Here is a 25900-nt window from a genome sequence, read left to right as displayed (position 1 = left end):
GATATGTTTTTATCGGGATTTCAAGCTTCTGTATTTATTAATGATGATTTTTCAAATCTCTAATCTAGCTGAATCTGATTAATGATTATGCTTTGTATGAAAATTCAACATATATTCCTTTCCTTTGCACATTTTATCTTCGTCATTTCAATTCTTCTTGTCATTTAATCGTATAATGTACCAATAGACTCTCTTTTATTTTGAAGTCTTCTTTCTCTTCACGCCTACAACTTCTTCCTTGTGAGGTTCTTACAAAAATTGACCAATAGACTTTTGTTGTTGTCCTGTTCTTTTCTTGTGATGATTCCATCGAACATGTCCTTGTTGCGTAGGATGTTAAAACTCTCTAGCTACATGTACAAGAAATAAAATAAAGGTAATATTTTCGCATATAGTAATGAATGTCATCACACATGCATATGCATACAAAACATGCATATGCATACAAAACTCTAGCTCCTTTGTCTTTTTATAAATTTATGTACTTATATTTGAAATCTGAGGCAAATGCATGGCAGAACAAACACAAATTAATCATTTCCAAACTCAAAATAACAAAATAACACAGTTTAATTACAAGGAGTTCCTTGAATTGTTTTCTTGTTTCTCATATTGATGATTGATCACAAAATAGAGATCCTTAACAACCCAATTTGCTTAGCTAAGCTAGGATGAAACACAGAGCTGACAAAGAGAATAATGTATAATTAAGCCTCTTGATAACCTTTTTCTTCATGCGCCTGTTGACATTGAGTTTGAGAAGAAGCACTGAAAGAAGGAGCTACAACAACAGAGGAATAAACTTTACAACCACCAAATGAAAGTGCACAAAGCTTATTTCTATCCTCATGATCATCATGATCTTGACCAGAGGTATTACCACTTGAAGAACAAACTATTGTTTCTTCAACAAGTGTATCGAAATCGACTCCTCTGATTTGGTTTCGATCCCATGGATTAATCTTCGTAGACGAGGATCTTGCAATTGCATGGTTCTTCATGATTGCATGCTGAAGGAGCTGATAAAGCCTCGGATTCTTTCTCAAGATGCTGCAATTTTCTTCATGAGTATTCATGATGTGACATGGAAAGTTGGTCTTTGCATTCCTTCCTCTTAGAAGCCTAGCAGCCTTATCATAAGCCAATGCAGCCTCCTCTGCTCTATCAAAAGTCCCTAACCACAACCTCAGCTTCTGTGAAGAGTCCTTGATCTCAGCAACCCATCTTCCTGATGGCCTTTGTCTCACTCCAAGGAACCTTTTCCCACTAATATTATTGCTGTTCACTTTTCTCATGGCACTAATTCTCTCTTTATTTTCTTGGAAAGTTTGTGTTTGGAATTGGTCATCAGCTGGGACTTTTGTGCTGTCTAAGCTGTCCATGAGAGTAGGAGATTACAAGGGTTGGTTTAGCTTTAAACGAAAGGGAAGGCATCTTTGATTATGTATTATTATAGAATTAGTGAGTACTATAAGAATGATGACAGGGATCATGGCATGTTGATTGTCTCATCTGGGTTTGTTTTTTCACCAAGTAATGACATATATTTATATTAGTTAATCAGTATTCACAGAACTCCCAAGAAATGCAGATTCTTATCAAAAGATTAACATATATGAATAATTTTGAGTTCGTTTAGAAAACGCCAAGACAAGTCTTGATAAGCATTAATGTTTTGGTCTCTTCTAATTACCATTATTATAAAAGACATGGATGGTAGTATGGAAAGGCGTGGATGAACGGTATATATCTTCAGCATGCATTCGACAGATTTATATACATGGCCAGGCCATCCTTCTGTACTTATTTGACCAGATTTTAAGTTATATAAATAAAGTGTGTTTTTATTTTTTCTAATGATTAGATGCATAATTAACTAAACTTAACCTAACTTCAGTGTCATATTTAGCCTATCTAGAATGAGATATTTGCGGTTTCATGATGGAGAAGTTGAAAGGAAAGGAACTAGTTAGGTAGTTTGGCACATAAGATAAGACCAAAGGTGTAGGATGCAGAGTTGTAGTAGCTAGCATGTTTTCTAGGGTTTGGCAGAACAGAAAAGGTCGAAGATGATTTGGAATTCTCCCTCATGAATAGGTGCATACAATAATTGACATGTGTCCAAATCTATACACCATGATCATGCAAATCTTAGGGTAGTTTGATATTTTGACAGCTGCCAGGTTGATGATCTGGGGTGGAATATTTGGCTCAACGAGTTGCAGAAATGTCCAAAAGCAATGAGGTGTCTACAGAAGCTAGGCTCATTGTGATTAGTATATTATTAAACTCCCCAGATCTGATGCTAATTTAACTTAAAAATACTACAAGTTTGGCACTTGTCACATAATGGATGTCTTTTTTAAGTCCTTAATGCAGAATATGCTCTCTGTTTCATTGGTTTTACTTGTATTCAAAATTTGAATATATACCTGCAGAATTCTTGTCTTCTGAAAATAATCAGAATCTTTATTAGCCTTTTTTTTTTTTTTTTTTGGGATTCTTCATGTACTTTGTCATTGACCACCCTTTTTTTATTATAAACTTGCTCTCTTTCACTCTCCCTTTCTCCCTCTCTCTCAGTTGGTTCTTAGCTTGGCTTGGCTCGGCTTGCTTCTTTTGTAGACATGGGAGTCTTGTTTTCTGAAATTTCCTACACCTAAAACAAACAATTGCTCTGGGACCAGCCAAATGCCAAGATTCTGAATTGGATTTCTCATAGATTTGCCATGACATAAAGAAATTGCCACGACAACCCTCTGTTTTGTTTCCAAATTAAAATAGTCAACTCGCCATAAAATAAAATTCTAGCCTAAGTCATGCATGAGGGCATTGAAATTTAAAATCTTCAGAGTAGTCATTGCATTGGAAGTGTATATACACTAGAACAACAATTGTTTAAAACCATGGTTGGTAGTTGACTTGAGATGGCATGCCACACCGATATGAATTAGACCCTACTACAGGTTGCACCGGTTTATAAGACAATTGTATGGAAATTGACTTGTAGTCTCAGATGTGAAAGTTCTTGAGCTACACATACGTAGATGAGTATGACTGCAAGGAGGGTACGGTATGTATGTGCTCAAGTGATGTATTCGTTGTTTTCCAAAAGTTCTGCACATATTTGAAGTGTCTAGTCTAGCCATGGCCTTGCCAATGTTGTTTGATTGTGTCACTGTGCGCTTGATGCTTTCTAACTCACTGATCCTGGGACTGTTGGTGTAACAGAAAGCAAAAAAAATTGAAACAAATGAAGCATTGTCGCATTTGTTGGTTTCTCAAATTTGGGTAGTGAGTTGGTATTCAGTATTACTGCACGGGATTGGCGTAGCGATTGGATAATTAAGTTCGGCATCACTGGTTGGTGGAGAGGCCACAGTGGATTGCTCGGTATGGGGTCTTTTACTTAATTAATTAGAATGAATGCCACGTCGGACATCACAAGCCAATCATAGAAGGCCATTTTATCGTTGGCCAAAAATTTCCCTTATCTTGGCCACTGATTTCTCATCACAAAAAATCCGTGTGATCCATGAACCAAGACAACAGTCAAAACACTCAACTCCTGCCGCTGACACTGTGAGAGGCGTGGTAAAGATGGCAGTGGAAATGGTCATCAGGGCTTCAGCTACCCCAAGACCTTCCCTACCTCCTTCTCCTTCTCCTTCGCTATCAGCCACAACCAAATGTTCTCTCAAACCCAAATTCAGACCCACCTCTGTCTCACTGCCAACATCAACCACCATCTCTCTCTTAGCCCTCTTCACCTCTCCCTTTGAAGCCAAGGCTCTTAGCCTCTCCAAAGATCAGATAGTCTCTTCCCTTACTGAAGTAAATACATTTCATATTTGACAATTTGAAATTGCAGTGATACAATGGTTCTCTTTTAGTTGTTTTATTTGATTTGGGTTGGCACCAATTCCTTAAAGCTTCCTGCCTTTTTTTTTTTTTTTTTCCTTGAAGGTGGAGAAGACAATTGATCAGGTTCAGCAAGTGGGTTCGACTGTTTTTGACGGAACAGAGCGGGTTCTTGAAGCTATTTTAAATGCAGTAAAGCCCGGCATTGATGTGGCATTGCCAATTGCAAAGCAGGCTGGAGAGCAGGCGCTGAAGCTAGCCTCTCCTGCAATTTCTGAGGTTTCAAAGAAAGCCCAAGAAGCAATACAAAGCTCAGGCTTTGATACACAGCCTGTTCTCGGTGCTGCAAAGGTGTTTACTTTTCTCCATTTTCCACTTAAATAGTTGTGCAGTGTGCTTTAGCTAGGCACTCCTTGGCTGCAATAATCTGCACACAATTAAGTGAAATCGAGCACAATACTTCAGACCATAACTCATGCAATTGAAAATAACTTGTTAATTTTGTGGAGAATCTGTCTTTAGTTGTTACTGTGGTTTGAATTGTTCCATTTCAACTACCTGACTGCATTTCAGATATTAATAAGGAATGCAATGTTCATTTCTAAAACTTGAAATTTTGGAAATGTTGTAGTTTTTGATTCACTATGCCAATGAATGTATTGATAAATTTAATGTAGTTGGAGTTGGTTCACTATGCAATGCACTCATTCAATTTTAGTGGAACATCCTTCCTAACACTTTCGTATACCTTTATGTGGAGAAAGTAAGACTGTAAATCGATGATATATAGGAAAATGGATGATCATAAGCTATAGATTTGGGTACTAAACACCCTGTTTTCTCAAATTTAATGCACCGACTGAATGATCAATTTGGTCTCAGACGGTAGCGGATGCAGCAGGGCAGACCACTAAAGTAATCGAAGAGGCAAAGCCCATTGCTTCATCAACTATTCAGACCATCTCATCAGCAGATCCTATTGTGATTGCCGGAAGTGCTGGAGCATTATTCCTCACATACCTTCTTCTTCCTCCCATCTGGTCTGCTCTCTCTTTTAGCCTCCGAGGTTACAAAGGTACATGCTTTTATTATGAAACAGAATTGCTTCATGTCTGTAAAAGTTTAAACATATGTGAAACTAGAATAAACAATGACTTGTTCTGCTTGAATAGTATATATACCTGCATTTATGCTTATGCACCATATTGACCAATGTGGAATTCAAGTACTTAATGTTTAGAAGATATAGATTGGGTTGAAGATTGCATATTTCATGTTCTGTCTCCACATGTTATGACTTACTCGTCTCTTATGATACTAAATGCATGCAATGCAAGTGAAGCTGCATTAGGATGGAATGGACTAACATGCTATGGCTTTGTTGTACTAACTCTAGGTTCTCTTACTCCCCCTCAAACACTTGATCTCATATCAACAAAGAATTACCTTCTGATTGATATTCGACCCGAGAAGGACAAGGACAAGGCTGGCATTCCCCGCCTACCATCTAGCGCCAAAAACAAAATGATTGCTATTCCGTGAGTAACTTGGCCAGCCTCCTCAACCCCTTAGTTTGTACCCTTTCTGCATCTTCTTAACTATGAATGGTTGCCTCTGATTTTTCAGATTGGAAGAACTACCAATCAAATTGCGAGGTCTTGTCAGAAATGTAAAGAAAGTTGAGGCTGAGATAGCAGCATTGAAAATTTCTTATCTCAAGAGAGTTAACAAAGGCTCCAACATCGTGATCTTGGACTCGTGGGTTCTTTCATAACCCACATTCATTATTTACTACCTGATTTGGTTTTTCTCTTTGATCAAGTTATGACATTATTTTGTTCTTGTTTTTCGTTTCATGAACAACACAGGTACTCGGATTCAGGCAAAATAGTTGCAAGAGCATTAACTAGCCTAGGCTTTAAGAACTGTTGGACTGTAGCTGATGGGTTCTCTGGAAGCAAGGGATGGTTACAGAGTCGTTTAGGGGCGGATTCATACAATTTGTCTTTTGCTGAGGTCCTTTCTCCATCAAGAGTCATCCCGGCAGGGGTTAGACTTTTTGGTACTAGTAGCAGCACAGCAGCTCAGTCTGGTCGAAAGCTTCTTCCTGGCTCAGACTAGACTAGCTTCTAAATTTGTTTTCTTTTTTGAAGTCATCTTTGCTTGGAAAATGCTCATCTCTTAATGTGCATACTTGATTTAGAGAAGGGTTCCCTTGAATTATTTCTTGTGTAATTATTCTTTGATCGATGTTAGTTGGTCTATTTTGTAATTCATTTCTTGCCTGTCTTTATATGTAAATGAATGCCCTCATCTCATCTCATGCTTAGAGGCTATGCAAAGATATGCTATAAATTCAAGAGCAACCTAAGACCACTTTCAGGGTGTGATTGTACTATGTTGTTACCACACTATGATTGAAGGCATGAAGGGAAAAAATTTGGTAAAGGAACATTTTGTCCAACTCTTCTTTCCGTTAGTGATTCCTAGAAGAAATGTTGAATTACATTTAATTTAAGAGTAAGTGAATACCACTGAGATTGCAGCAGTCACCCTACAACAAAACACCAACCAACAAAACCACATATCCACAGATAACCTCCCAATAAGTAAAACCACAAATCCAGTAGATAGGGAAGGGGAAAAATAAGTATGGAGGTAAGGAAAGAGAGAGGGAGAGAGGGGGAGGAGCCCTCCTTCCCCCTCTCCCCGGAACACACAACGCAAAAGAGGTTTGAGAGAGAGAATGGAGGCTAGGTTTTTGCCTTTTCCTTTTCGGTTTAGATTTTACCTTTTTTTTATGAAAGGTTGAAGAATACCGCCATAGGAAAAAGTGACTTTTGAATTCTCTCTTTGGCGGTTCAGTTCAGCTTCTGCCAAGCACGCCCGAACTCGTAAAAGCAACAAACACAAACTCGCTCGCTAATCAACATTACACAACTCAGACAAACACAAACTCGCGAATCGACAGAACACCCAAATTCTCTCTCTAACTTTCTCGAGAAGCTTCCAATTTCCAACCCCAACCTCCATCTTTCTGTCGCTTGCCATTCAAGAAGTCGAAGAAACCCCACTCTCTGATTGCAAGAGACATTTATGGAGAATCGAAAGGCCCCAATTTCTGAACGCGTGAAACAAAAGGTAAATGCAGACTTTGCTTTGTGTTGCTGCTGTCATTAGATTAAATCAAGAACTTCAAAGAACCATGCATTAACTCAGATTTCTGAATGGGTACTGCGAAATGCAGCGATGATTGTGTTTTCAATGCATTCAATAACTTCATTACCTCCAATTTCTGGATACATACAGGAAAATGTAGAGATTCTTGTGTTTTCAATGAATTCAATTACTTCATAGAACCATAATTACTTCCAATTTCTGAATACATATAGGAAAATGCAAAGATTCTTGTGTATTCAACGAATTCAATTACTTCATAGAACCATAATTACTTCCAATTTCTGAATACATATAGGAAAATGTAAAGATTCTTGTGTATTCAACGAATTCAATTACTTCATTGAACCATTAATTACTTCGAATTTCTGAATGTGTACAGGAAAATGTAAAGACTCTTGTGTTTTCAACGAATTTTATAACCTCATGGAACTGTTAATCACCCCCAATTTCTGGGTCAACCGTTCGGGTTTTAGTTTCTGATGGGTTTTAAGTCCCCTCTTCGATTTTAATTTTTTCTTTTCTTTTACTAAACTGATCTGTGGTTTAGTTACTAGTTTCTCTCTTTATGTTGTTACTTTGTGGATGTTTTTTCGTGTTCCCCTGCTTTCTTCTGGTTTGAATGAATTTCACTTTTGACCAAAGGAAAAAAATAACTTTGTAGATGCATGACTTTCCCCCAAATTCTGAATACTTACAGGAAACGTAAGGACTTCCTTGGGTTTTCATTGTGTTCAATAACTTTCATAGAACTATGAAATGAAATGACATCCCGTAACATTTTTAATTTTGTTTTCTGTTCTTTAGGATCTGGACAACTTGTGGAATTTGCCGAATGATTTTCTGATCAGATTTTGTCTCTCTTGCCCTTAAGAGGAAGTTGTGGCAACTAGTGGGTGGATGGTGTGGTGGAGAGTCACATAGGCCCAACCATTGAGAAATTGAGGTATGTTTCCTTGAATTTTTTTTTTCCACGCATTTAATTGACAAGTGGGTCCAATTTGCAATTAAGAAAAGTGTTCAGATTATTGTGTTAGACTTTTCTGAATATTCACACAAATTGATATATTTGAGAAATTGGTTTTCTAACGTTTAATACAAGCTTTTGGTTATAGTGAATATCGGGCTCTTAAATATCTTTATTTGAAAAGTGTTAAGGTGACAAGAAGAGATATTGAGTTTGTGTTGTCTAGCTGCCCTCGCCTTGAGCGATTAAAAGTGTTAATTGCCCAATTTTGATGAGTTTGACTGTTGTTAGTTCACATTTTGGTTTGAACTTTAAGTATTTAGCAATAGAAGCTTGGCAAGATGAGATGTCCAACATTTTCTTATGTTAGGTGTCAATATCTGAGCGTGATGACATGGTATTGATGATCACGTCAGATATTGACACCTCAACCAGCAGTGAGACATTGCTCAACACTAATTCTATACGAGTCACAGAATAAGAAAATGAAAAAAGATTTGCTTCAGAAATTCAGATGTTGTACATCCCATCTTGCCAAGCTTTATTGCTAAATACTTCAAGTTCAAACCAAAATGTGAACCAACAACAGTCAAACTCGTCAGATTTGAGCAATTAGACACTTTTAATTGCTCAAGGCAAGGGCAGCTAGACAACACAAACTCAATATCTCTTCTTGTCACCTCAACACTTTTCAAATAAAGATCTTTGAGAGCCCGATGTTCACTGTAACCAGAAGCTTATATTAAACGTTAGAAAACCAATTTCTCAGATATATCAATCTATGTGAATGTTCAGAAAAATAACACTAACACTTTTCTTAATTGCAAATTGAACCCACTTATCAATGAAATGTGTGGAAAAAAAAAAGGGAAACATACCTGAATTTCTCATGGTTGGGCCTATATGCCTCTCTATTCTTGTAAGTTCAAAATTCTTTTAAAAAGAAAAGAAGATTGAAAAAGTATATCATATGAATGAAGGTATTATATTATTAACAATCTTTTTGGGGTAAATAAATTTAACCCAAACTTTTTTTTGGTGTGAATAAATATTACCAACCTATGGCCCATTTTTGCACATAAAGCCAAAGGTAACACACACCGCAGCATTACGTGTGTGCCCATAAAATACACAACCAAAAAGAAAAGAATAAAAAACGAAAGATGAACCAGCAACCTACCAGCCTGTGATAAGCTGAAGCTCTGTTATCTGCCCTCGCCTTACCTACCTTAAGCAGCCCAGTAGAGTAGGGGAAATGGCGTATAAAAGCCTGGACCGTGTCACCGTCTCCGACGTCGAAGCTCTGGGGATCGAATCAGAGACTGCCAAGAGACTCCATGCAATTCTCACTAACATCATCCAAAATTACGGTCCTGCCACTCCCGACACGTGGCGCAAAATCACTGCCCATGTCCTCAGCCCGGAGCTTCCTTTCTCCTTCCACCAGATGTTGTACTACGGTTGCTATAAGGACTTCGGACCTGACCCGCCCGCCTGGCTACCCGACTCGTAAGTTCTCAAACTCAGTCGTTTTTATATTTCAGTACTTGGTTTTACGTGGAGTGAAGTTCGTTTAGAAAGGGAGTGTTTGGTTCCCTTGAAAGTTGTGATGTGGGAAGTCTTAGAAGTTCCTGCACTGAGATTTATGTGTGTATCTGTTTGTTTGTTTTATGGCTGTTATGGAAATAAATTCTGAAATTGCATCTCTTGTTGCGTGGTAAGGGAGACTGCAAATTTAACAAATGTTGGCCAGCTACTGGAAAGGCGGGGAAAAGAGTTCTTAGGATCTAGATATAAGGATCCCATGTCCAGCTTTTCCGATTTTCAGGAATTTTCGGTCTCAAACCCTGAGGTAGTATGTATGAAATACTGAGGTTGATTATCTATTTGGAAAAAGGAAAAAAGACTTCAAATCAATTAGTTAGATACTCATTTTACATATCCGGTTCCTGTCTTCTATTGGTCAGGTTTATTGGAAAGCTGTACTAGATGAGATGAATGCATCATTTTCTATACCTCCCCAATGTATTTTACGTGAGAACCTGTCTGGAGACGGCCAGTTATCAGTTCCAGGAGGTCAATGGCTTCCTGGAGCGTTTGGGAATCCAGCAAAAAATTGCTTGAGTTTAAATCGTAAGAGGAGCTTGAATGATACGATGGTGATATGGCGTGACGAAGGAAATGATGATCTGCCTTTGAATAAGATGACACTTAAAGAATTGCACACAGAGGTTTGGTACGCTAAGTTTTATCATCTTGAAGTCATTTCCGATAGTTAAATTTATTTTTTATTTGCACCTATCACTAGAAATATGAATATGTGTTTATGATGGGATATTTTTTTAAACAAGTATATTTGGTGCTATAATTTGTAGGTTAGTTGCACATGCACTAAAGGCACTGGGTTTGGAGAAGGGATCTGCAATCGCAATTGATATGCCAATGCATGTGAATTCTGTGATTATCTACCTAGCTATTGTTCTGGCAGGATATGTCGTTGTATCAATTGCTGACAGTTTTGCTCCTCCTGAAATATCAACAAGACTTAAAATATCAGAGGCAAAAGCCATATTTACTCAGGTTCATACCTTTTCACTGGATAGCCTAAAATATTGCATGCTACATTTTCATTTTCCATAAGTTGTACGAGCATCGTGATGTGTAAACTGGAGGCATTTGAATTATTATAGTATACTAATTTTTCATTTGAAATAGCTCCCTGCAGTTTTGCCCTGTATCTTACTTTCACATTATGATACAAAAGTTTTTTTATTTTATATATATTAATGGGAGATTGCTGTAGTGACATGTATGTTCAACTTGGTAACCCAGTATGATCTACTCACTGAGTTGAACAGGTCAAACATGACTTACAAATTGAGCCTTTTGAGTCTCAAGTCCTTTCTTAATAATCTTCCCTTTGCTTTTTGGCTTTTTGGTGGTTAGGATCTAATAGTTCGTGGCGAGAAAAGTATACCCTTGTATAGGTGAAGTACTCTAGCTCTGAGTTGAAATAGACTGTTTATGCTTTTCTTTTCCAGACAGTGTCTCTCACATTATAGCTTCAAATGTGCAGTAAAATTGTGGCAGCACAGTCTCCTATGGCAGTTGTTATCCTTACAAAGGATTCCAATTCTAGCATTAAATTGCGTGATGGTGACATTTCCTGGCATGATTTTCTAGAAACAGTAAAAGATTTCAAGTACGCACTCAAATTATTTCTTCTTTATCGTTTTTGTTTCTAAACAGTATCTAAGTTAATGAAGTTGTTTCCTTTGTCATTTTCTAACTATAGCTTGCTTTTATGCATCATCGATTTTTTCCTTTAAAGAATACTCATGAAATTCATAACTGGAAAGGCACTCTTAATAATTGAAATGAGTTTCACTCATATAGATGAACGCATGAAGTTTCTGCCTTTTGGGGATGTGCATGATTTGGTTTCACTCATACGAGTCAGTATCATTAAAAACTCATTCCATCTCCATTCTTGGCTATGGAGTAGGTTTTTCTTTGACTTTGTTATATTGGATGGGACCCTCTTTAAGATCGTCAACTCTGAGCATGTTTGCGTATTTGATTCATAACATAATTATCTTGAAAGAACATAATTATCAGTCTGATCTCCTTCGAATAAATAGTGAGGCTCTGATGTAATATTGTATTTGTTCATTTTTTCAATCTGCAGAGAAGATGAATTTGCTGCTGTAGAACAACCCATAGAAGCATTTACAAATATCCTCTTCTCATCTGGAACTACCGGTAATTTGACCATTGAAGCTTAACTTAAAAAGTTTTGCTTTTGTAAATTCATGTTGTTTTTTCATGCAAAATGAATTTCCTTGTGCATTTGGTTCAAGAGTAAAAAAGAGGAAACCTAATATACATTTCCTAGCTTACTAAATTGTTGCCGCCTTCAAAACTTGAAAAAGGTTATATGGTCCAGCAATAGTCTTAATTGGGCTTTATCTTTACTGTAGGGGAGCCAAAGGCAATCCCATGGACCCATGCGACTCCTTTCAAAGCTGCTGCAGATGCCTGGTGCCACATGGACATCCGGATAGGTGATGTTGTTTCTTGGCCCACAAATCTTGGGTGGATGATGGGCCCTTGGCTGGTATATGCTTCATTGTTAAATGGAGCTTCCATTGCCCTATATAATGGATCCCCTCTTGGATCTGGCTTTCCCAAGTTTGTTCAGGTAGAAAATTGTGGCTTGTTAGAAAATTGTGCAGTTGTGATAAGATATTCTCGCTATTTGTCTAAATGTGTTAGAATATTTTGTTATTCATATTTGTTAAGTTCCCCCTAGTTTTGCCAACTGGAATGGCTACCCTTTGTGTGATTGGTTGTATGTTTATATTCAAGTAGGCCTTGCCATTTGCTATTTCTAAGTCAGTGCGATAACTTTGTAATACAATTTTACTTTAGAATATTCTTGGTCCTACCATTATATCATTTTGATTGGTAATATTGGAAGCTTAAACACACCCTGGTTGTCACTGCCATTCTTTAAGCTAGGTCTTAGGGGCGAGTTAGCAGCTTGTTCACTCTTTAAGTAGTTTGATCCTCAAAACACACAGAATACATCTTATCCTTTTCAATAAGAAAGCCTTTTCCCACTTGTATGCATCATAATCCTTTCCTTCCCTGCCTGTGTAAACTGACTTTTGCCACAAGAACTCTGAAACAAATGTTTTGGAGTAGCTAGGTTGTGTGAGTAACAAATATTGCTACCTGTTTATAATGCAATAAATTTTCATCAAGTATTCATAGGATTTTAGGCATTTAGGATATTTTAGTTGTAAATGCTTTCTTACAACTAAAACTCTTGCAATCTGTCTAGGACGCCAAAGTTACAATGCTTGGTGTAATCCCAGTATTGTTCGAACATGGAAGAGTACAAACTCTGTTTCTGGCTATGATTGGTCCACCATTCGGTAAGTTTTAGTTGTCTTCATTGGTATGCACCATATTTTGTCTCTAAACATCTGGATTCTTGCATTGTATCTTAATGGAATAAGTTTTATGTCAGTAATGAAGCCATAATTTATTCTCTTTCCTTTCCCTGAAATCTGGTAGTTGCTTTGGGTCCACCGGTGAAGCATCAAATGTTGACGAATACCTATGGCTGATGGGGAGGGCTTGCTACAAGCCTATCATTGAGTATTGTGGTGGTACAGAGATCGGTGGTGGTTTTGTTTCTGGGTCATTGTTGCAGGCTCAGTCGTTGGCTGCTTTTAGCACACCAGCTATGGGCTGCAGTTTGTTTATCCTTGGCAATGATGGTATTCCCATTGTAAGCACCAAAATACCTCACATTTCAAAGGAAATTTTGTGTCCATACTTTTCAATTTGTTGCAAGTGTTCAATAGATGTGCAAAGTAGACATGTACTGCATACTCGTACTTACTCGTAAACTTATTGTAGAAAACCCACCAGTGCATCCACTTTATTACCAGATGCAAGTTTTGTTCATGCACTTCATAAGCGGTAGTGCATTATAATTTATACCACAGCCTACAAGGAAATCATGAGTTTCTTTTGCAAATTCATGTCATTTCTCTATCAAGATTTGGAATATCCACTTAACAGCTTATTAATTTTACATGCAAATACTATTACATTTCCATTGTATTGATGAACTATTGTCAAGGTGCACAGGTATCATTACGTATGACCACTGACATTAGTTGCACAAGTGTCTTCTTCACATGAAATTTTGTCAACTAATCGTGTTTGGCATTTGACATGACTAATTGAGTAGTTTCTTATGGTATTTCTTCCTGTTCTGGCCGTTCTGGAACTTCTTCTGTCTAAAGTCATGTCTTCTATTGCAGCCACAAAATGAACCAGGGGTTGGTGAATTGGCGCTTGGTCCCCTTATGTTTGGAGCTTCTAGTACATTACTGAATGCTGATCATTATGATGTTTATTTTAAGGGAATGCCATTCTGGAATGGGAAGGTAAACAACTTTCTTCTTCACTTGGATACCAGTATACCATCAAGCTCACATGGGAAGGTAAACAACTTTCCATGATTTTCCAAAATGCAGGTTTTAAGGAGACATGGGGATGTGTTTGAACGGACATCTAGAGGTTACTATCATGCCCATGGTCGTGCAGATGATACAATGAATCTTGGAGGCATCAAGGTAGGCACTAATTTTGGAAACAAAACAGGATTGGAGTTCAATGTTAGGCTAGGCAGAACATGAAATCTAACCTCGTTCCTGTGCTAGGAAGATGGTGGTTCTGAATTTGTGTGTTCAAAAGGTGCTCTGTTTGTTGATATCATAGAGAGCATGTGTTTTGTAATTTAACCCAATGCATTAACCTTCTTACTATTGCTTCAATCAATGTAAACAAACTACTCATTGACTTAGTGACTTGCAAGTTGCATGTTTATATAAACAACCTAGCCTTAAATGAACTCATAAATTACAATAAAGGTTGGTTCGCTCTGATGTACAGCACTCCATTTTGTTTGGGCAGGTTAGTTCAGTTGAGATTGAACGAATCTGCAATGAAGTTGATAGCGATGTCCTCGAGACAGCTGCCATCGGGGTCCCCCCTGCTGTAGGGGGTCCTGAGCAGCTGGTACTTGCTGTTGTATTTAAGAATTCAGATAACCAAACTGCAGATTTGAATCGGTTGAGAACGTCCTTCAATTCAGCTGTGCAGAAGAAACTAAATCCGCTGTTCAAGGTATTGATTTCTGCTCTGCTCACGGTTACGTTTACTTCTCTTTCTCGTTTTGGTGGTCAGAAGAGTTAGCTTAGCTGTGCAGCCTTGCACTTTCCTTGGCTGGTGCAGGTTTCAAGAGTTGTGCCTCTCCCATCTCTTCCAAGGACAGCAACAAATAAGGTCATGAGAAGGATTTTGCGGCAGGAGTTTGCTCAACTTGACCAAAGTGCTAAGCTATGACAAATCATTAATTGATGTACAAAGATATGCCAGAGAGACGAACAAAATATTGTTGCACAATGTTTCATCCCTCCGTACTTTGGGCCGCTAATGGGCCACTTTGTTAATTTCGGCAGTTAATGGGACTCAATTTTGTAATTTGGGCCGCTAATAAGCAACTTTTGCAATTTGGGCGTTTGATGGGTCTCAATTTTATACTTTGGGCCACCAATGGGTCTCATTTCCACAATTTGGACCGTTAATCCTCAATTTAGTCATTTGAGTCGATAATGGGACTCGTTTCCACAAATTGAGCTGTTAATAGGACTCAATTTTGTAATTTAGGCGGCTAATGGGCCGTTAGTGGGCCTCAATCTTGTAATTTGGGCTACTAATGGGCCTATTTTTTGCAAAACTTTGTGTCTCCTCCCAGTTGCTATTCTAGCTGCCGGAACAGTGGCAGAGGTGGTTTGGGCTCAGTGAGAGACAAGGAGGCCTTTGCACAGTTTTGCACCACATAGAGCATGCTGCAGTAACCATTCTTGATGGTTGGAAGGTAGCAATTGTAAATCAACAGGGGAGGCAGCTCCAATCGCCAAAATTTATAAATAACTATATCGGTAGAAGTAATCATATTAGCTTGTGATCATTTAGTTTATAAATGGGACACACTCAAAGTAGTTAGTTGGAGTGCCGGATTTTGGTTGGACTTTTCTGGTTCTCAGGTTCTTAGTATGTCTATAGTTATTGACTTAAGTAACAAAGTTCTCAAATCAGCTCACATTAGTTTTGTATTGGGTCAGTTATCATGAAAAATATTGTACATGGCGTTGGCTTTACATCTTTACTGTCTTCTGATTTTTCAGTCTGTATAAATAACATACTGTTGGTGTTAATTGGATTTCTTCTGTAAGAAAAAAAAAAAAATTTGTCTGGACTCGAAGGCCGGCACATTGGCAGTCAATTAAGATACAGCTCTTTGCTGCATTCCCTGTTCAGGTTGATGGGTTCAGCAACCATGTACATTGGCTATGTCCTATTGTGGCCGGCTGAGCTCTCTCTCTCTCTCTCTCTCTCTGGACAAAAGGATCTTGATTAGTCTCAAGAAATTTAGGCTTTACTTGCGCTAGTTCCTATAGATTCTCTTCCAATGACAATCAGTGTATAGATAAACCAATCTCTACTTTGTCATATCGTCTCATGTGGTTGTGATGTGCAGGCCTTCATGTGAAGAGGGCTCCTGAGGAGCCACTTGGTCATGCAGCTGCCATTATAACTGATGCTGTTGAGAATGCCGAGACCAACCATGTAATAAGTGTTGTGCAGAAGCGAGCTCCTCTTGCTGCCATGTTGTATCTTCCTTTTCTTTCTTTCAGAAATATTGACATGTTGTATACCACCATATCACCACATGAATCTTTCTTTTTGGTGGTTTTAATAGGATGCTTCTAGTTGGAGCATGGTTGTAAATGAACCTTGTTCAACGTCAATGGAAAGGGAACCTCACACAGTTTTGTCTAGTCCATAACGGACTAAGACCAACTGCTATGCGTTGTTTTTGCATTTTACAGCTTTGATTTATAAGGACGTTTGGATTGAGGAAATCATATATTACAAGGCTTGCAGTTGAAGTGGGTATGAAATTACATGTTCGGGTCAGTTTTGATGGCAGACTAGAATATAATACTATGCTTAATTATGCTATACATAGTTGATCAACTGCAGGCAAGTTGGGGAGGGAAGAGGACTTGAAATCAGTCATTCCTTGGCTTGTTTCTTGAGAAATTGCTTCACTTTCCTCATGCCCTTGTCTTGTCACAAACCCCATAGAAGAATTCTCTTGGGTGTCTTGACACTTTGTTCGGAAATACGACTCAAGCCTTGTGTATAGATATAGAAGGGTGAATTGAAGCATGAATGGCTTTGTTAAGTTGATGAGTCAAAGCTCGGAGCTCATACGAGTGATATAAGGTGCTACCGTTGTGCCTGGAGCTCAGCCTCCATAGAAGGAAATATGTATTTCTATATTTAACGAGTATAGCCGCGCGGCTATACTTACGGGAGTATAGCCGGCCGAGGCCAACTATACATTTTAAATATATTCGAACATTTAAATAGTAAAGCCGCACGGCGATACTATTTTAATTTATTTTAATATTTAAAAAGTATAGCCGCGCGGCTATACGATTTAAATATATTCTATATATTGAATACAAATTAGTAAAAGAAATTTAATATTAAAAGCTAAAAGCCTATAACTGTTCAGAAAAAAAGGGGTGCGCTGTGCGCTTCGCAGCGATAGCAAGATCGCAGTAAGATAGGGTCGGTTTAATTGGCTTGGTTGAAAAACACAAGGTAGCGGATATTGTTGCTCCTCTTCCAACCCAAGCCCTGTTTGATTCACAGCTTCATTAGCTATTTTTCATGGCGTCCGACAATCATTGAAATTAGGGTTTTCTCTGCGCACACACTTCATCAGCAAACCATGGTCTCCCTTTCGGTCTCGACCCCTAATTTCACCACCCCTTTCATCGGCCAAAAACTGTACTCTCTCTATCTCTCTGCGTTTGTGTGTATATGTCTGCGATTATCTATGTTGATTTAGCTTTTTTATTGCTTTGCTTACAGTACTTTTCGTGCAAATACAAAGAAGCTGCCAACATCTTACTCCCCTGTACGAACCCCTAGATGTGCTGCCGATACATCTTATGGAGGTATTCATTTCAATCTTTCTACATATATGCACATTATTCTAGTGTTTTGGGTTTCATTCTCCGGATGAAAATGAGCTCTTTTTGTTTATATGGAGAATAATTTGAGGGGATTTTTATTTTTATTTTTGTTATTGGAACTGCAATTGTCTTGTGGGTAATGTTAGCATTATCTATTCTATTTACTGCCTACTTCCATTGTTTCAACATCCAAAATTTAGATTTTAGGACACAGCATCTTGTAGTAAGCGTAGAAGGGACTAACTATTGATGCTGCTAGTTGACATTTAACTGATGGCAAGTTCTCATGGTCTTGATTATACCCTACCCATAAAATTTATGCTGGATAAGTAGTTTAGTATATCTACCTTGGGAGTTCCTCGTGGAGAAGTATCAAGTGATTCTTTCGGCCCCTTCAATCATTTTTTCACTCCTTTTCCTTTGTCTTTGTAGGTAATGTTCCAAAGTTCCCTCGAACCAGCATTTGGGATCCCTATAAACGTCTTGGTGTAAGCTATGATGCTTCTGAGGAAGAAATTTGGGGATCACGAAATTTTCTCTTGCAGCAGTATGCTGGACATGAGAGAAGTGAAGAATCAATTGAATCTGCTTTTGAGAAAATCTTGATGGCCAGCTTCACACAGAGGAAGAAAACAAAGATTAATTTGAAGAGCAAGTTAAAAAAGAAAGTTGAAGAGTCTCCACCTTGGGTTAAGAATCTGCTCAATTTTGTGGAAGTTCCACCTATTGAAGTCATTTTCAGAAGATTGTTCCTCTTTGCGTTCATGGGTGGCTGGAGTATCATGAACTCAGCTGAAGGTGGACCTGCTTTTCAGGTTTGTTCTAAATTTTATGTAGTGATTAACAATGTTCTAATGCACTTTTGTTTTCTAATCATACCTTTGCTGATGCCATTTTTATCAATTTTGTTATAAAAGTGAATCCTTTGGTCATAATAATGAACTTTGTAGGCTATTATTGCCTGTGTTCACAGTGCACCTGATTTTTTAAAATATATTTTTTAATAACTTTGTAGCTTAGGTTTGAAATTTGTTTTACTTGTGACTGATTTGTGCACATGTGGGGAGTGTTACTATTTTTTTAGACATTGATCTTTTGGGGGGCTGTTCTTATATGTCCTTTGAACCTTTCATGGGACCTCTTCATCTGTCTGTTCCCTATATTGGTGATGTCTTTGATTAAGTCCAAATGGTTGAAACAGAAAACGTTAGTGGCATTGTGGCAGTTTCTTTGGCAAACAAGGCTTCACTCACACAATCACACAATCACACAATCAGTGTTAAAACTTTGAGACAGGCCTTTCTCCATATAGCAAATGCCTATCTTCTAGTATAGGCTGAATTCATCTTTCTCCCATCACTTACAACTGAACCCTAGATCCTCTCCATCCGTCCGAGTGCTTTTGCACCATACTAGATTAATAAACCCTTCGTCTATGTCAGTGTATTTTATTAAAATATTACAATTTGCATTTGAGAACTCAGAAAATACACTGCAATGTTGCTGTCCCTTAGTTTCTGTGTTAAATGAAATCTTGTTACTACAGGTGGCAGTCTCCTTGGCAGCTTGCATATATTTCCTCAATGAGAAGACAAAGAGCTTGGGCAGAGCTTGCATTTTTGGGTATGTTTGCGGTGGATAGTGACAGTAGCTGTAGTTCTCAACTTTTTTCCCCCTCTTCTCTTCTCTTACTTACATTGGCTCAATCGCAGGCTTGGAGCTCTTGTGACTGGCTGGGTATGGTTCGGTTTTGGTACCCAATATTCCGTCAATGCTATTACACCCAACTTGGACTCTCGAGCTTGTAACGTCACTCGTAGTATATGTGTTCCTGTTTCTTGCTTGTACCTTTCTCAAGTAGTAGAAGTCAAACTGTTTTGTCAGGTTCATCCTTTAAGATTTATATGCATCTGATAATTGTGAACTGAGCCAAGCTGTATGTTTCATTCTAATGATTTTTGAGGCCGCCACTTTACTGCTCTTTATATATTGAGTGCTCAGAAAATTTGGGATGATTTGCCGTGGCATCGCAAACAAACGCTCTTTTGTGACGGTCAATTCAAGTGGCCTAATTTTTTTTACTGAGAATGTCATTGTTTTGTATATTTGACAGTAACTTCTAAGGCCGTTGCTAGAGTGCGCACCTGATCTAAGCTTAAAAGGAAAATTTGAAAAAAAATGTAAGGAGAAATTGAAAAGATAAAAAGAAAAAGAATATTTTGACGATTTAGTATAGTGGGGTTGGCTTATAGGAGAGGGAGACATGGGCCCAACTGGAGAGAGAAGCCCAGCCCATCATCCATATTGGGTCAGCCCATCATCATTCTCATGCAAACAAAATACGTACGAACTCTTTCACCCTGATGTGATGATTGAGATTGTACGTAAAGAAAAAGAAGGCTAAGAACTTTTAATCCAACACAAGAAAGAAATCAGAATTTCGAAGATGCAAAATAACTGATTAAATAAGTACTTGAAGATCAGTTCAATTCTAGACAACGACAACAAACAGTACCTCCTCTATATATAACTAGGATGAACATCTTAAATAATAAAAATTAGTATAATTAAACTCCACCATTAATAATAATTATTATTATAAAAAAAACTAACACTAGCAAAGGAAAGGTTTGAGATGTCAAGGGCCGCCTCTGCCTCTATATTTGTTGTAGACGTTATAAGTAGAGAAGCGGTTGTTCTTGGAAGCACAGCAGCCAACGCAGTAGACGAGGGTGACGAGGACAAGGAGACAGGTGTTGAAAAGAGCCAAACGCCTCCACTCCTTCCTAATGTTGGCCAGCACTCCTCCCTTGCACGACTGGCAATCGTAGCATAACGTCTTCTGCTCATTGCTCCATGTCTTGCAGTCGCTGTCTTCCACTTCCGGTCCCGATTTCGGCACCACCCAGAACGTTGCATTCTTGAACTCGTAACCGCAGTAGGACGGGGGCTTGCAACAACCAGACTGAAAATTATAATTAAAATCACGAATTAAGTCAAATAATAAATTAAATTAAATTAAAACTAAACCGCGAAAATGAATGAATATTGAACGTACGTACCTGTATAGGAGACAAGTTCTTTTTGTAAAAGTCGGACTGGGTCTGATGAACATCGTTGCCAAGGCTCCTGCAAACCTGCGCATCGATCAAACAACTCTTGATGGGCCCCCAGTTCTTCCCATTCACCACATAATGCTGCAGCCAATGCGAGAAGTCTCCGATCTTATACTCCTTGTACCCTCTCCCCGACACCGCCTGCCCAATCCCCTTGTTCGTCACGAATATCGCGAAAACCGTGAACCCGATGAGCCCCACTATCACCAAGAATATCACGGCCAGGTATATGTAGAGAAGCGAGTTGAGGCGGCAGCACGAACCCAGTAGGCCCAGGAGAGAGACCACGAAGAAGAAGATGCCGAGGATCAGGAGAGGGTTTTGGAGAACTTTCTGGCAGTTGGTCCCGCCATGGACGTGGAAGTAGATCGACGCCCCTATCGAGGCCAGCCCCAGCAGCAGGAACAGTGAGTTCAGGATCCCGATCACCGTGTTGCTTACGCGAAACATTGATCGATATGAATATGATGATGAAAAATTAATCAATGAAACAGTGATTGGTTTTTTTGTGACTGAGAAAAACGAAAACCCTAATTTGATTTACAGAATGAGAATTGAAAATGAAAGACGAGAGAGAGAGAGAGAGAGAGAGAGAGAGAGAGAGAGAGCACGTCTCTTGTTTCTTCTTTGTTCCTTGTTTGTGTTGCTTATCCGTAAGAGTAACTGTTTTATAGAAGAAGTTTAATACTACGCAAACGGTTGCAAACGTTGGTTTTTCAATTTGAATCGGTGTCTGCGAATGGGCCTGGGATTTGAATTTATTTACGGATTTGGGACTCGTTGCGCGTTTTTGAGAGTGGGTGGCAACAGGTGTCGTGGCTGTAGGAGGACACGTCATGTTTACCGTTGTACTATGGGGGTAGTCAGAAAGTACTAGAATGACCCTGGAACTCAATTTGAAAAGGACGTGCGAATTGAGCGATGCACGTAGTGAAGAACGCCTCTTGTTTAGTAGGGACGGTTGGTTTGTTTCATGGTTTGACACTTTGACGTGATCCGAAACTCATAATCCATTCATTTCTGACGTGGAATTTCATCATTTTACACTGATTAAATACATGATTAGTACTAATTAAAATGGAAGGGGTACATAATTAAGAGGGTTGGTATGAAATAAAAGTGTTAGTGGATTCCTTGCTTTGTTGGTTGGATTGAAGAGAAAACCACAAATAGTGTGATTGTACAAATTTTTATCCTAACAAAACTCTTCTTCTATTACTAGTTGCTTAATAGGTTTGGAATTGTTTCAATTGTATAAGGTGCAAACTTTGTAACTAATGATGGCACCTCAACTGTTAATTATCTTATATTATTATGAATATATAGTGAAATGAAAATCTGACAATGCTTGTTTGTTTAACTTAAAAATAATTTGTAGCTTGGATGTTTTATTTTGTTCGTTTAGCCGGCGATGCTTCTTGTTATAAGGCTTCACTAGAGAGAGGCATATTGTCAAATTAGGTACAACTTGGAGTGAACAAGAAAGAGGGTTAGGAAAAGTTATTGGGTTAGAGATAGAGATAGAGATAATAGTGGATTGATTTGGAGTGAGAAATTGTTTATGTATGGAAATAAATAAAAGAGCGAGAAGGTTGGTTGGGGACGAAGAGTGTAACTAAATACGTAATCAGATAACAGGGGTTAGGTGTAGGACAATGACCATACCATATATTATTCCTTCGTTCAATTTTTTTACTTCCCCAAATGATATAGTTGAGCCAAAGATGCAACAAATCACCTTAATGATCTAGTGAAAGAAAAAAAAAATTGTATCATCCTTTTGACCACGTGTACGAGTTGAGGCCCATAGTTGATCAAGCGGGAGCCCAATATATATAAATCTCCCTCAAACAAAAAGGGGCCCATCTCATATCTTAAGCCAGATGGGCCCACACAAGAGTCTACTTTAGTGTTGGTAATATATTTAAAGTAGGTGAAGGTCCCACCATGCCAACTCAGCAGCCCTTCCTTTATAGTATTGTACACGCACGCACATTGCACGTGGTACACAACGCAGTCTCTCACGAGTCACCGCCTACCTTCCCCTCTCTGTCTCAACGTATCTCCCGAGTCCAACAAGACTCACCAACAACAACAACAACAACAGCAACATCGACTACCCTCTTTATATTCATCGCACTTCGGCGGACTTTCCCACGCTTTCTCACATTTTTTCTCCCCCTTTATATATCTCCACGCCTAACCTTCTCTCCCTCTAAACACTTCCCCCCCCTCTCTCTCTCTCTCTCTCTCTCTCTCTGTTTCTCCAAAACAAAGATTTAAACATGGCTTTAGCTACCCAGCCCACCACCAACCTCCTCCAAAATCCCTTCCTTTCCTCTAAACCCCAAACAAGACCCCAACTATCCATCGCCGTCCCTTGCCCAAGAACCCGTCGTTCTAGCTCAGTCCAATGCTCTGTCGCCGTCGCACCCTCCGCAGCCCCCAAGGCTTCCAAGGAGTACCGCCTCAAGTCGGTCAAGGCCAGGCAGATCATTGACAGCAGAGGCAATCCCACGGTGGAGGTTGACCTTATCACCGACGATTTGTACCGATCGGCCGTCCCCAGTGGCGCCTCCACTGGAATCTACGAGGCCTTGGAGCTCAGAGATGGAGACAAGGCCGTTTATGGAGGCAAAGGTGTGCTCAATGCTGTCAAAAACATCAATGAGATTTTGGGACCCAAGCTCGTTGGCATCGATGTCAGGTTAGTTTTATTTCATCCTTATTGTTTTTACTCACCTTTAAAGTTAATGTATTTCTGATAATAGTTTAGCAAAATAGATGTTAGAAAGACTTGATTAATTTGAGCATGTTATGGAAAATTGTATTTGAGTTTTAGGCATCAAATGGCACGGCAGAGCTAGTTTTACTTCAAACTTTACTACTTGTGAGCTTTTGGTTTTCAAATTATCAATGACAAACATGTGTGATTATGAAATGCTATTTCTTGATGACTACTTAGTTCGCTGGTATGGCTGTGATCAAGCTTACTGTAAAGCTGTAACATAACATGATATTACAATTTGCCCAGTTAACACATGATTTCCCTGCCCTTCTTTTAACTTGTCATCAGTTCTTGTTGCCCTTGATGTTTATTATTAAGTTTTGTGTGAATTGTATGTTGTTTTGTACATGTTTGCTGTATGCTGGTTATGAACTTGACATTTTTGCCTTTTTTTGGTTTATCAAGAAATCAAAATGATGTTGATGCCGTTATGTTGGAAATTGATGGAACCCCAAACAAGTCAAAACTGGGGGCCAATGCCATATTGGGAGTATCTCTGAGCGTGTGTAGAGCAGGTGCAGGAGCAAAGGGAGTGCCATTGTACAAGCACATCCAAGAAGTGTCTGGAACAAAAGAGCTCGTTATGCCCGTCCCAGCCTTTAATGTGATCAATGGAGGCAGCCATGCTGGAAATAATTTGGCCATGCAAGAATTTATGATCTTGCCTGTAGGTGCAACTTCATTTGCTGAGGCACTTCGTATGGGTAGTGAAGGTTAGCAAGATTTGTTATTCATTTTCTGCACATATGGTTTAGTTACGTGAAGCGTCTAGTGGTTATATGGACCAGAAATTCTTTAGCATGTTTCCACCTTTTTTTGCACAGTTGATAACTCATAACTGTTGTGCATTGCTTGAAACAGTTTATCATATACTCAAGGGAATTATCAAGGCAAAATATGGACAGGATGCTTGCAATGTTGGAGATGAAGGAGGATTTGCTCCCAATGTACAGGATAATAGGGAGGGACTGGTTTTGCTCATTGATGCTATTGAAAAGGCTGGTTACACAGGAAAGGTAGGACGTTATTCATATTTTGCAAATTCAATTAGAGTAATGTGTTATGTGAACTCACAACAATGTTAATGATGCAGATCAAAATTGGAATGGATGTTGCGGCTTCAGAGTTTCTCACTAAAGAGGGGAACTACGATCTCAACTTTAAGAAACAACCAAATGATGGGGCCCATGTGCTCTCACCTCCAAACCTTGGCGAGCTGTACAAGGAGTTTATAAAAGACTTCCCCATTGTGTCCATTGAAGATCCGTTTGACCAAGATGATTGGAGCTCGTGGGCTTCACTTCAATCTTCAGTTGATATCCAACTTGTTGGAGATGACTTGTTGGTCACAAATCCAAAGAAAATTGCTGAAGCCATTCAGAGGAAGGCATGCAATGGCCTACTTTTGAAGGCAAGCAACTTTAACTGTATTGGTTTTTTTCTTTTCCGTGCAATGGTAACAACCATTTGTGTTGATGAACTTGGTTGAGCTTATTTTCTTCCTCTGAATTGCAGGTTAACCAGATTGGCACCATAACTGAATCTATTCAGGCAGCACTTGACGCAAAAGCTGCAGGTTGGGGTGTGATGGTCAGCCACCGGAGTGGGGAAACTGAGGATAACTTTATTGCTGATCTTTCTGTTGGATTGGCTAGTGGACAGGTTTGTTAGTTATTTTCTATAACTGTGCTCTCTATCATTTCATTTTATTGGTGCCATGAAGTTGAATTTTGCATTTTCTTCTGTATAGATAAAGACAGGAGCTCCCTGCCGAAGTGAGCGATTGGCCAAGTATAATCAGGTAAAGTGTTACTTTTCCTACTACCCCAACACCACCCACTTATAACTTGCTTCCCCAAACGTGGTCAAATCCTTAAAAAGTCATAGCGGCTGAAATAATCTGTTTATTTGTTCTGTTCTGATTTGCTTGCAGCTTCTGCGTATTGAAGAGGAGCTTGGTAATGTGCGTTATGCTGGTGAAGCTTTCAGATCACCCTAAAGGAAGAAATAGACAACCGCATTTATCAAGTTATCCAAGCTTCCACTCTATTTAGATTTTTTGGGTAAATCTACGGAAATTTTTGATAGAGCTTATAAAGTTAGGTGTCATTTGAATAGTTCCGTGTGCTGAATTTGGGCATAAGACACCAGGCGTCTTCTCTTCAATAGAAACATTTGTTAGTCAATAAAGATGGTGGTGGTCTCAATCAAATCATCTTCAGGAGTTTGTAGGGAACTGGTCAAACGCGACTGGTATCCAGTTCAACTTTGTAATTCTTGTGTGGCATTGTAATGTAATGTATTATTGTGTACTATATTATATTCCACCTTGTTTTTCAATTTTTCAGTCAGG

The 25900-nt window shown here is 38.8% G+C and overlaps 6 protein-coding genes across 8 annotated transcripts; 4 read left to right on the top strand and 2 right to left on the bottom strand.

The window, feature by feature from the left end:
- Window positions 1-512: 512 nt before the first annotated feature.
- On the bottom strand, window positions 513-1622 carry LOC103342235 (ethylene-responsive transcription factor ERN3-like). The gene has a single exon (XM_008245846.3). The coding sequence runs from the start codon at window positions 1380-1382 to the stop codon at window positions 708-710; it is 675 nt and encodes a 224-aa protein (XP_008244068.2). The 5' UTR covers window positions 1383-1622; the 3' UTR covers window positions 513-707.
- A 1894-nt stretch (window positions 1623-3516) lies between these two features.
- On the top strand, window positions 3517-6137 carry CAS (calcium sensing receptor). The gene is made up of 6 exons (XM_008245847.2): window positions 3517-3834; window positions 3967-4212; window positions 4744-4936; window positions 5258-5399; window positions 5488-5619; window positions 5730-6137. Exons 1-6 carry the CDS (start codon window positions 3601-3603, stop codon window positions 5980-5982), a joined length of 1200 nt encoding a protein of 399 aa, XP_008244069.2. The 5' UTR covers window positions 3517-3600; the 3' UTR covers window positions 5983-6137.
- Window positions 6138-9116: 2979 nt separating this feature from the next.
- Window positions 9117-15110, top strand: AAE17 (acyl-activating enzyme 17). Of its 3 annotated transcripts, none has more exons than XM_008245848.3 (14): window positions 9117-9514; window positions 9728-9857; window positions 9973-10241; window positions 10381-10585; window positions 10952-10992; window positions 11082-11207; window positions 11694-11767; window positions 11986-12206; window positions 12852-12945; window positions 13088-13304; window positions 13846-13971; window positions 14062-14160; window positions 14501-14713; window positions 14822-15110. In XM_008245848.3, the coding sequence occupies exons 1-10, from the start codon at window positions 9261-9263 to the stop codon at window positions 13138-13140; spliced, it is 1467 nt and encodes a 488-aa protein (XP_008244070.2). In that variant the 5' UTR covers window positions 9117-9260; the 3' UTR covers window positions 13141-13304; window positions 13846-13971; window positions 14062-14160; window positions 14501-14713; window positions 14822-15110. The 3 variants fall into 3 exon arrangements, with proteins under 3 accessions (XP_008244070.2, XP_088897163.1, XP_088897164.1); XM_089041038.1 differs by having other exon boundaries at window positions 9119-9514; XM_089041037.1 differs by lacking the exons at window positions 10952-10992; window positions 11082-11207; window positions 12852-12945; ... (3 more) ...; window positions 14501-14713; window positions 14822-15110 and having other exon boundaries at window positions 11986-12060.
- Window positions 15111-17236: 2126 nt separating this feature from the next.
- CDF1 (cell growth defect factor-like protein (DUF3353)) lies at window positions 17237-19628 on the top strand. Its single transcript, XM_008245851.3, is given in 6 exon segments — window positions 17237-17455; window positions 17540-17625; window positions 18076-18458; window positions 19190-19266; window positions 19356-19382; window positions 19384-19628. Coding segments are annotated over 6 exon segments (753 nt in total). The 5' UTR covers window positions 17237-17396; the 3' UTR covers window positions 19505-19628.
- Window positions 19629-20081: 453 nt separating this feature from the next.
- Window positions 20082-21382, bottom strand: LOC103342239 (tetraspanin-11). Its single transcript, XM_008245852.3, has 2 exons — window positions 20706-21382; window positions 20082-20608 (listed from the first exon to the last, which is right to left on the bottom strand). The coding sequence occupies exons 1-2, from the start codon at window positions 21207-21209 to the stop codon at window positions 20282-20284; spliced, it is 831 nt and encodes a 276-aa protein (XP_008244074.2). The 5' UTR covers window positions 21210-21382; the 3' UTR covers window positions 20082-20281.
- A 1387-nt stretch (window positions 21383-22769) lies between these two features.
- ENO1 (enolase 1) lies at window positions 22770-25894 on the top strand. The gene is made up of 7 exons (XM_008245853.3): window positions 22770-23466; window positions 23953-24260; window positions 24409-24563; window positions 24641-24958; window positions 25063-25209; window positions 25298-25348; window positions 25481-25894. Exons 1-7 carry the CDS (start codon window positions 23045-23047, stop codon window positions 25544-25546), a joined length of 1467 nt encoding a protein of 488 aa, XP_008244075.2. The 5' UTR covers window positions 22770-23044; the 3' UTR covers window positions 25547-25894.
- Window positions 25895-25900: the final 6 nt, after the last annotated feature.

This window comes from Prunus mume, linkage group LG7, assembly GCF_029339155.1.
Source record: "Prunus mume cultivar Tortuosa linkage group LG7, ASM2933915v1, whole genome shotgun sequence".
Classification (NCBI taxonomy): Eukaryota; Viridiplantae; Streptophyta; class Magnoliopsida; order Rosales; family Rosaceae; genus Prunus; species Prunus mume.
This window is presented reverse-complemented; position numbering and strand designations above follow the sequence as displayed.

Bases quoted from the DNA above. Each gene is read 5' to 3' on its own strand.
- LOC103342235 (XM_008245846.3), bottom strand. From the start codon at position 1,382: ATGGACAGCTTAGACAGCACAAAAGTCCCAGCTGATGACCAATTCCAA.
- AAE17 (XM_008245848.3), top strand. From the start codon at position 9,261: ATGGCGTATAAAAGCCTGGACCGTGTCACCGTCTCCGACGTCGAAGCT. The intron at 10,586-10,951 runs GTTCATACCTTT...TTTGGTGGTTAG, and splicing joins CAAAAGCCATATTTACTCAG to GATCTAATAGTTCGTGGCGA. The intron at 12,946-13,087 runs GTAAGTTTTAGT...GAAATCTGGTAG, and splicing joins TATGATTGGTCCACCATTCG to TTGCTTTGGGTCCACCGGTG.
- CAS (XM_008245847.2), top strand. From the start codon at position 3,601: ATGGCAGTGGAAATGGTCATCAGGGCTTCAGCTACCCCAAGACCTTCC. The intron at 4,213-4,743 runs GTGTTTACTTTT...ATTTGGTCTCAG, and splicing joins CTGTTCTCGGTGCTGCAAAG to ACGGTAGCGGATGCAGCAGG. The intron at 4,937-5,257 runs GTACATGCTTTT...TACTAACTCTAG, and splicing joins TAGCCTCCGAGGTTACAAAG to GTTCTCTTACTCCCCCTCAA.
- ENO1 (XM_008245853.3), top strand. From the start codon at position 23,045: ATGGCTTTAGCTACCCAGCCCACCACCAACCTCCTCCAAAATCCCTTC. The intron at 23,467-23,952 runs GTTAGTTTTATT...TGGTTTATCAAG, and splicing joins CTCGTTGGCATCGATGTCAG to AAATCAAAATGATGTTGATG. The intron at 25,210-25,297 runs GTTTGTTAGTTA...TCTTCTGTATAG, and splicing joins TTGGATTGGCTAGTGGACAG to ATAAAGACAGGAGCTCCCTG.
- LOC103342239 (XM_008245852.3), bottom strand. From the start codon at position 21,209: ATGTTTCGCGTAAGCAACACGGTGATCGGGATCCTGAACTCACTGTTC. The intron at 20,609-20,705 runs GTACGTACGTTC...TATAATTTTCAG, and splicing joins AGAACTTGTCTCCTATACAG to TCTGGTTGTTGCAAGCCCCC.